Source organism: Plecotus auritus (assembly GCF_963455305.1).
Source record: "Plecotus auritus genome assembly, chromosome: 12".
In the NCBI taxonomy this organism is placed as follows: Eukaryota; Metazoa; Chordata; class Mammalia; order Chiroptera; family Vespertilionidae; genus Plecotus; species Plecotus auritus.
The window spans coordinates 9,335,663-9,345,520 of record NC_137778.1 but is presented as its reverse complement, the minus strand read 5'-3'; the positions used below and the strand labels follow the sequence as shown (position 1 = coordinate 9,345,520).

General features: G+C 44.6%; 1 protein-coding gene across 1 annotated transcript; it reads left to right on the top strand.

The window, feature by feature from the left end:
- The first annotated feature begins 1,513 nt into the window (after positions 1–1,513).
- Positions 1,514–8,461, top strand: ELK4 (ETS transcription factor ELK4). Its single transcript, XM_080648114.1, has 4 exons — positions 1,514–1,729; positions 4,469–5,332; positions 6,242–6,358; positions 7,968–8,461. The coding sequence occupies exons 1-4, from the start codon at positions 1,523–1,525 to the stop codon at positions 8,064–8,066; spliced, it is 1,287 nt and encodes a 428-aa protein (XP_080504240.1). The 5' UTR covers positions 1,514–1,522; the 3' UTR covers positions 8,067–8,461.
- The last annotated feature ends 1,397 nt before the right edge of the window (positions 8,462–9,858 follow it).

The following is a 9,858-nucleotide window of genomic DNA, read 5'->3' as shown; positions in this document are numbered from 1 at the left end:
CTCCTCAGAGAGGAGGACAATGAGCTTGTAAGATAAATTTAATAACCGTGATACTCCAGTGATTGGCAGGCATCAGGCTGCTCCTATAATTTATGGAACTGGCTTTGTCTCCCAAGCTAGACTTCCCTTAAGCAGTGTGGCATGATTGAGCATTTAGACTCTGGATTCGACTGCCTAGATTTAAGTCTCAGCTCCATCATTTGCTTGTGTGATCTTAGACAAATTATTTAGCTCTTTTATGAATCAGTTTTCTTTCTTTCTTTATTATTAAAGTATTACATATGTGTCCTTATCCTCCCATTGCACCCCCACTTCCCCACTCATGCCCTCACCCCTCTGGTGTCTATGTCCATTGGTTGGTTAGGCTTATATGCATGCCTACAAGTCCTTTGGTTGACTTTTTCCCCTTACCCCCTGCCCTCCCCTGCCTTCCCTCTGAGGTTTGATGATTCTCTGTCTCTGGATTGGTCTTTGTTCATCAGTTTATGTTGTTCATTATATTCCACAAATGAGTGAGATCATGTGATATTTATCTTTCTCTGACTTTTTTTTTTAATATATATTTTATTGATTTTTTTTTTTTTTTTTACAGAGATGAAGGGAAAGGGATAGACAGTTAGAAACATCAATGAGAGAGAAACATCGATCAGCTGCCTCCTGCACACCCCCTACTTGGGATGTGCCTGCAACCAAGGTACATGCCCTTGACCAGAATCGAACCTGAGACCCTTCAGTTCACAGGCTGATGCTCTATTCACTGAGCCAAACCGGTTAGGGCTGACTGACTTACTTCACTTAGCATAATGCTCTCCAGGTCCATCCATGCTGTTGCAAATGGTAAAAGTTCCTTCTTTTTTACCACAGCATAGTATTCCATTGTGTAGATGTACCACAGTTTTTTAATCCACTCATCTGCTGATGGGCACTTAGGCTGTTTCCAAATCTTAGCCATGGTAAATTGTGCTGCTATGAACATAGGGGTGCATATATCCTTTCTGATTGGTGTTTCTAGTTTCTTGGCATATATTCCTAGAAGTGGGATAACTGGGTCAAATGGAAGTTCCATTTTTAGCTTTTGAGGAAACTCCATACTGTTCTCCACAGTGGCTGCACCAGTCTGCATTCCCACCAGCAGTGCACGAGGGTTCCTTTTTCTCCGCATCCTCACCAGCACTTGTCATTTGTTGATTTGTTGATGATAGCCATTCTGGCAAGTGTGAGATGGTACCTCATTGTCATTTCGATTCACATCTCTTGGATGATTAGTGACTTTGAACATGTTTTCATATGTCTCTTGGCCTTCCTTCTGTCTTCTTTCGAAAAGTATCTATTTAGGTCCGTTGCCCATTTTTTGATTGGGTTGTTTATCTTCCATTTGTTAAGTTGTGTGAGTTCCCTGTAAATGTTGGAGATTAAACCCTTATTGGAGATAACATTGGCAAATATGTTATACGGTGATCGGGGAGCGTCAGCTGTTAATGTTACTGTGTCTCTCCCTGTGTGCCTCTTTCAGCTCATTGCTATGGACAGTGCTATCACCCTATGGCAGTTCCTCCTGCAGCTCCTGCAGGAGCCTCAGAACAAGCACATGATCTGCTGGACCTCTGACAATGGGGAGTTCAAGCTTTTGCAGGCGGAAGAGGTGGCTCGGCTCTGGGGGATTCGCAAAAACAAGCCTAATATGAACTATGACAAGCTCAGCCGAGCCCTCCGATACTATTATGTAAAGGTAATACACGTCCACCCGAGAACAAGAAGCGTTCCTTCTCTTCTGTTCAGGTTATAGGTACTAAGATGTTGATTTATTTAATTTTTAAAATCTACATATATAAAAGCCTAAGCGACCGTTACGATGGGACGACCAGAACAACCGGTCGCTATGACGCACAATGACCACCAGGGGGCAGACACACAACGCAGGAGCTGCCCCCAACCCACAAGCCCCAATCACTGATGGGGCCTGCCAGCCAACCTCCTGGTCCCTCCTCTCTGGTTGGCAGTCCCCGGTAGCCTGATAGGGGCCGGGCCCCCGGGCTGGGATGGGGAACCGGGGGTGAGTGGTGGCAGATGTGGGTGGCAAGGGAAGGATGAGGGGGGGAGGCAGGGAACCATGCTGTGGTGGTGCATGGGTGGCGGGGGAAGGAGGAGGCGGGGAGGTGGGGAACCTGATCGCTGGCCAGGCCTAGGGACCCCACTTGTGCATGAATTTCATGCACCAGACCTCTAGTTGAGATATAATTGAAATAGTTTCAGGTGTACAACATGATTTGATATTTGTTTCCATTGCAAAATGATCACTGTCCTGGTTTATTTTAATCCAATTTATTTTATAACTTGAGCAGTTTGGAATTAAGATGGAGGCTGGAAATGTTCCAGTTATCTTTCTGCAAACTGTTATTCAGTACCCCACCCCCATTGCACCTATTTTATTCCAAACAGTTGTCTGGAAAAGTAAGGATAGGGTTGAAATAAGGAAAAGGAAATCTGAGATTCTTGAGGATAAATATTATTTTGTATATCATGATTTACTTTAAAAATTGTCATAGATACTTGTTTCTTAGCTTTACTTAGTTTTTACTTTTTAATTTAATCCAGAGAACACAATTAATACATGCCTATTTCCCCATAGAATTGATTTCTTAGTCAAAAATTTTAAAAAAATTCTCATTTTGAATACACTTTGGGCCCTGAGGTAAAATAAATGACTCAAATGGATAGAATTGGAATGAGAAGCTGAGATCTTAATTTCTTTCACTTTTACAGTGGTTGTTCTTATCAGCTTTGCTGTCTGAGACATGAGTTGAAAGCAACCACTGGAATTTTTGAAGGAAGTAGGAACCTTAGTAGAAGTGATGTTTTCAATTCCTTTTTGCTTACTCAGCATGTGTATGGCTTGTACCTTTGGACTTATTTTAGACTAGAGGCCCGGTGCACAAAATTCGTGCACGGGGGTGTGTGTCCCTCAGCCCAGCCTGCACCCTCTCCAATCTGGGACCCCTTGAGGGATGTCCGACTGCCCTCTCACAATCCAGGACTGCTGGCTCCCAACTGCTCGCCTGCCTGCCTTCCTGATTGCCCCTAACCGCTTCTGCCTGCCAGCCTGATTGATGCCTAACTGGTCCCCTGCCAGCCTGTTTGCCCCTAACTGCCCTCCCCTGCAGGCCTGGGTCCCCCCAACTGCCCTTCCCTGCAGGCCCGGTTGCTCCCACTTTCCCTCCTCTGCTGGCCTGGTCACCCCTAACTGCCCTCCCCTGTAGGCCTGATCGCCCACAACTGCCCTCCCTTGCAGACCTGGTCCCTTCCAACTGCCCTCCCCTGCTGGCCTGATCGCCCACAACTGCCCTCCCTTGCAGACCTGGTCCCTTCCAACTGCCCTCCCCTGCTGGCCATCTTGTGGCGGCCATCTTGTGTCCACATGGGGTCAGTCATCTTTGACCACATGGGAGCAGCCATTTTGTGTGTTGGAGTGACGGTTTGCATATTATTCTTTTATTAGATAGGAGGATTAGATAGGATAGAGGCCTGGTGCACGGGTGGGGGCTGGCTGGTTTGCCCTGAAGGGTGTCCCGGATCAGGGTGGGGGTTCCCTTGGGGTGTGGGGCGGCCTGGGTGAGGGGCCTGTGGTGGTTTGCAGGCTGGCCACGCCCCCCAGCGACCCAAGTGGAGGCCCTGGTATCTAGGATTTATCTTCTATAATTGAAACTTTGTAGCCTTGAGCAGAGCCAAGCCTCTTGCTCGCTCCCCGTGGCCGCAGCCATTTTTGTTGGGATTTATTTATCTTCTGTAATTGAAACTTTGTAGCCTTAAGTGGACGCCAAGGCAGGCTAGGGCTGCGGAAACTTGGCTTCCTGCATCGCCGGGGGCAACTCAAGCTTCCTGCTCTCTCCAGCTCCGTGGCTGCCGCCATTTTTGTTGGGATTTATTTATCTTCTATAATTGAAACTTTGTAGTCTTAAGCGAGGCCAAGGCAGGCCAGGGCAGGCGGAAAGCTTGGCTTCCTCCATTGCCAGGGAAACCCAAGCCTCCTGCTTGCTCTGTGGCTGCAGCCATCTTGGTTGGGTTAATTTGCATACTTGTTCCTGATTGGCTGGTGGGCATGGCTTGTGGGTGTAGCGGAGGTATGGTCAATTTGCATATTACTCTTTTCTTAGATAGGATTGTGTGTAGGTCAGCGATTTTTGACAATACAGATAATTGGTTGAGAGTGTTAAGCAATTAAAATCTTTAAGCTTTTATGTAATATATTCCGTTCAGTTGTTAATATGACATGTAAATGTTCTTAACTTATGCTCCACAACAGTAGGCACTGTGTTGAGTATGACTAGATAACATAGACGATGTTAGATGAATTTGAAGCTTGAAGTAAAATGCTTGTCACACAGAGGACACCATTAGGTCAGTTTTTTCACGAGCTATGCGAGATGAGATTATAAGGAAGTATAAGAATGCTTTTTTTATTTATCTACAGAATATCATAAAAAAAGTAAATGGTCAGAAGTTTGTGTACAAGTTCGTCTCTTACCCGGAGATTCTGAGCATGGATCCGATGAAGGTGGGCAGGATTGAGGGAGACTGTGAGGCCTTGAGTGCCAGTGAGGTCGGCGGCAGTTCCAGAGATGTGGAGAGTGGAGGGAAGGAGAGGCCCCCGCAGGCCGGTGCCAAGGCCTCGAGCCGCAACGACTACATACACTCTGGCTTGTATTCTTCATTTACCCTCAACTCTTTGAACTCCTCCAAGAGGAAGCTCCTCAAGTCTATAAAGATTGAGAATCCAGCTGAGAAATTGGCAGAGAAGAAATCTCAGAAGCCAGCACCATCCGTCATTAAATTTGTAACAACACCTTCCAAAAAGCCACCAGTTGAACCCGTTGCTGCCACCATTTCAACGGGCGCCAGTATTTCCCCATCTTCGGAAGAAACTCTCCAAGCGCTGGAGACGTTGGCGTCCCCCAAACTGCCTGCCTTGGAAGCCCCGGCCTCTGCCTGCAGTGCAGTTGCCGCGTTTCCCAGCACACCCGTCCCGTCCCCTTCCTTCCAGGAGCCTCCGAGAACACCCTCCCCGCCGCTCAGCTCCAACCCGGACCTCGATACAGACATCGACTCTGTGGCCTCGCAGCCCATGGGACTGCCAGAGAACTTGGCGCTGGAGCCTAAGGACCAGGACTCGGCCTTGCCGGGAAAGGACAGAACAAACAACTCATCCAGATCCAAGAAGCCCAAGGGGTTGGAGCTGGCTCCCATCCTCCTGATCACGGGCAGCGACCCGAGCCCCCTGGGGATTCTGAGCCCCTCTCTCCCCACAGCTTCCCTTACGCCAGCACTTTTCTCACAGGTAGCTCTTTCTTTCTCTTTAGTGCCAGCGTTGTTTGCATTCACTCACCTTCCCGAACAAAGCCAGATTTATAACTTCAAGTTTTCATTCTGCTGTTTAGGTTTTTAAATGACCCCATAAAAGTAACCCAATCCCTTACTTCATTAGGATCGCCAACACAGAAGGTTTGGAGCACTGTGTTAAATAATTCATTGTTCTACAAGTAAAGAAATATTTTGGTTTTCCACTTCCTTCTATAGAAAATAAGTATTCTCTCTCTTTTTTTTTTTTTTTTGCTTGTATAAAAATCTTATTAAAAACAAACAAACAGCGATAATCTCAACTTGCTTAAGTATAACATTTAAATGGATGGCTCACTCACAGACCTCATTATTAAGGAAAAACTACGTTTGTGACTCAAGTTACCCATTATTTTTCAATACCTGAATTCAGATTGGTCTTTCTGTTTGAGAAAGGCCCTACAAAAAATAGATCAAAAAATATTTTGACCTTTATCTTTTTTTTTTTTTAATATATTTTTATTGATTTTTTACAGAGAGGAAGAGAGAGGGATAGAGAGTTAGAAACATCGATGAGAGAGAAACATCGATCAGCTGCCTCCTGCACACCTCCTACTGGGGATGTGCCCGCAACCAAGGTACATGCCCTGGACCGGAATCGAACCTGGGACCTTTCAGTCCGCAGGCCGACGCTCTATCCTCTGAGCCAAACCAGTCAGGGCTGACCTTTATCTTTCTTAAGTTGTAAAAAACAATTTTTGAGTATTTCCTCGTGATAAAATTTCAGACTCGGAGAGATTTATAGTGAATAGGACAGTATTTGGGGTCAAGGCTAATGGCTGTATTACTACCAGGATAAAGCATAACCCCGAAGTGCCAATCAGCGAATGTTTTGCTTTGTGTGTTGCAGACACCCATCTTACTGACTCCCAGCCCCTTGCTCTCCAGCATCCACTTCTGGAGCACCCTCAGCCCTGTCGCTCCCCTCAGCCCAGCCAGACTGCAAGGTGCTAACACACTTTTCCAGGTAAATGGCGTAAAGCCCGTCTCTTGTAAGGGGGCGTGGTAAACGAAGAAAGAGGCAGAAACACAGTACCCCCTCTTTGGTTTAAGCATTATAAAACTCCTATTTAATAAGTATTCTTTAGTTTTGGTTTTGAATTTCTAAGTGTTAATTTCCTAGCCAGCGGAAAGAGTTCGGATAAATATTCACAGCAAAGTTTCCTTTTCATTGTTGACCATTTACATACATTGGAGTTAGATCAAGAACTGTTCAACACTGTAGTAGATTTTGAGACCACCTAGTTTTTTTTTTATCATTTTAAACTGTAGAAATCCTTTTTTATTAGAAAAAATATGTATACACATATATATTCATACACACACACACACACACACATATATATATGTGGAGGGGATTTTGGACATATGTTTCCCCTTTTAACTGAGGATTTAAAAGAAATAGAGAAAACTCTTGAGAATAGTATATTAAATACTCCCATTTCCCCCTCAGAATATACATTTATTAACATTTTAAATATATATATTTTTAAATGACTACTGTATTATCTCTTAAGCAAGATCTTAGGAAAAGTCTCACAGCTTTTGTTATTTTGCCCAGAACATCTAGACTTTATAACTGGTAGGCTTTCTTATGGTTGATTCATTTACTATTCAGGGGTGACTCCCTGGAGGATTTTCTTATGTTTTTGTGATTTAACTCTTCATTACTTCTTTTGAAAATGAAATGTTAAAGAAGAAAATAAAAACACCCCTACTTCTGCATTTTTTGACAAAAAGTTCTAAATTATTGAGTAGAAAAAGTTGAGAATTTTCCTTGTTTCATTTTTGCCTCTCGAAAACCAGTGATTGCGTTATAGAGGGATCTGAGACCTTAAGCAAAGTCCTGTTCAGGTAGCTTCGGCCTAGAATCTCCTTCTAGAATTGGCCTCAGAATATATGATGGGGAACCCTTTTCTGCGATGAGCACCCTGTAACTATTTGTACCAGTTATAAATAGAGTTAACAGGTGGGTGTCTCTTTCTGGACCTCTTTTTACAGTCTGCGATTTGCTTTGTAATTGAATATACTCTGTAGGGTTATTTACCGACCTTTCTAAAACCTTCAACTGAAGTTTAATGCAATCCTGTGCACCTTAGGATATGAGGAAAGGTGTAGGTTTGTGCTTTGCATTCCATCAGGGCAAGCTGGAGAGTATTAATAGTTAACATTCTTTTCTTTTTTATTTATTTATTTTTAATTTTTATTGATTTCAGAGCGGAAGGGAGAGGGAGAGAGAGAAACATCAAGGATGAGAGCAGATCATTGATCAGCTGCCTCCTGCATGCCCCACACTGGGGATCGAGCCTGCAACCCGGGCCTGTACCCTGACCGGAACTGAATCGCAACCTCTTGGTTCATAGGTTGACACTCAACCACTGAGCCATGCCAGCTGGGCAACATTCTTTAAAGTTTTGTTATGACATCATATTCTTTCATGATAAACAGTTACTGCCTTTGTCCTATGAGCCACTGCTGATGGCTTGTCATGTTCTGGCTCAGGAAACATAGAAGGGACAGAAAGTGAACGTTCAGTTGAGTCAAAGGATGATAATGTATTTTCTTTTCTTTCTCAGTTTCCTTCTGTTCTGAACAGTCATGGGCCGTTCACCCTGTCTGGCCTGGATGGACCTTCCACCCCTGGCCCCTTTTCCCCAGATCTACAGAAGACATAACCGACGCACTTGCAGAAAGAGAGAACCAAGGAATAAAGAAACAGAGGGACACTCGCATGATTACCTTTGAAGTGAGTGGTGGACAGTTCCACAGTGCCGGTAATAGACTATCGTGATTTGCTATTCCCATCAAAATGCCTTTTTAGGATTCCCTTCCAAGAAGACTCAAGTTGGACTGTGTTTAACAATGCCTTAATTGGAGTCTGAACTCCACCTCCCTCTTTTTCTTTCTTTTATTTTTCTAACAAATACTTGAGCTTTGTGTTAAGGAAATGTTTGGTGGGGTTTAGCAGCTAGCTATGTTTTGCCAGAGCAGTTAAGAACAAAGTTATTCCTTCTGCCTTCTTGGTGGAACTCTTTGGCCAGGAAAAAAATAAATAAATTATGCTTTGAGCATATTAGTTAAATGAAATTGGCCATATCTCTAAGACTTAAGTGTGCTTTGCTGGGTAATGAGAAGTGAGCTGTGCATAGGCAGGAGAGGAAAGAGACATTTCTGTTCACCCGGAGGCAGACTGGAGCAGTCTCTGGGGCTGGTTCTGTATTGCTGTGGAGTCTGACCTATGAGAAGCAACTCTGCAAAAACGCATCCTACTTACATTTGTTCAGGAGGGTCTCTCAGCCGTACACATGTGTGATCTTGTCTGGGCCTGTCTACAGAGCATGGAGCTAGTCCGTTTCAGCGGAGGGAGACTTGTAAACCTGGGGTTTAAAACTGTTTGCAACAGCCAGTGAGAATAGGGGGCCCCATCTCTAGCACAGAAAAGTCGGCTGCTCGCTGGGTGTTCCAGTTCCACATCTGTGGGCGACAGCATGGCAGATGACCGCTTTTAGGAGACTAAGCCCAGGTTTTGAAATGTAGAGGCATCTCTGAGTAAAAGATCCAGTTGAATAACTTGAAACAGCATCTGTGGCCTTTCCCAGTTCGAGGATACATCCCAGCATGAAGGACCCTTTCTCGCTTCTGTTCCTTGCACCTCATTTTCTACCGGATGTTGATCTTCTTTTAAATGTGAGGTTGAGAGAGGTCGTGACAGTTTTGAAGATGTAATTAGAAAGATGAAAAGCCTCCAGATCCATAGTGAGGTAAAGGTGTGCTGATGTCTTTGAATAGTTCTTTTTAAATTAGGGAGGAGCAGAATTCCTTTGGGAATTCTCATGCATAGGAATTAGATGGTTCTTAGTAGTGAAAAATTTGGGCCTTTGTCTCTACCTTACCAAATTTATAAAATACTCCTTTATGGTAATCAATGCCAGCTTTGTTGATTCCCCCAAACTGAATTGATACCAATGTCTCAGTGGAATCTTTTGAAAATCTTGGCTTTAAAGTCCAGGATTAGATAGTATATGCGGCCCCCTCCCCCCCCCACACACACACCGCTCTGTCCATTAAACTAGTCTTTTAACCCTAGAAATAGTTCCTATAATTTAATCGCATGAACTAAATGGAATGAGGGAATAAAGAATTGAGGGCTCAAAAGGACCCTGATACAAACCAGCACCTTCCAGGTGTACAATCTGTTAGTGTGTTTACACCCAGAGAGGAGAAGCGCTTGTGAAAGACGGCTGTGCTCGTGCAGTGGTGGCGGAGGGACAGTGTTCAGGGAGCTGCCTTTGCATTCGGAGCGGGGGAGACCCATTCCTGCTTCCTCGGGGTCTCAGCCGGAAGGCTTGTTCCTGAGACGTGCAATAGCCGTGTTGAGAGGTTGTGGTGTTCAGTAGTGATGCGGACAGACTTCCCGGACGTGCCCCCCACCTTGCATCGTTTAGTCTGCATGCCTGTTTGAAAGTG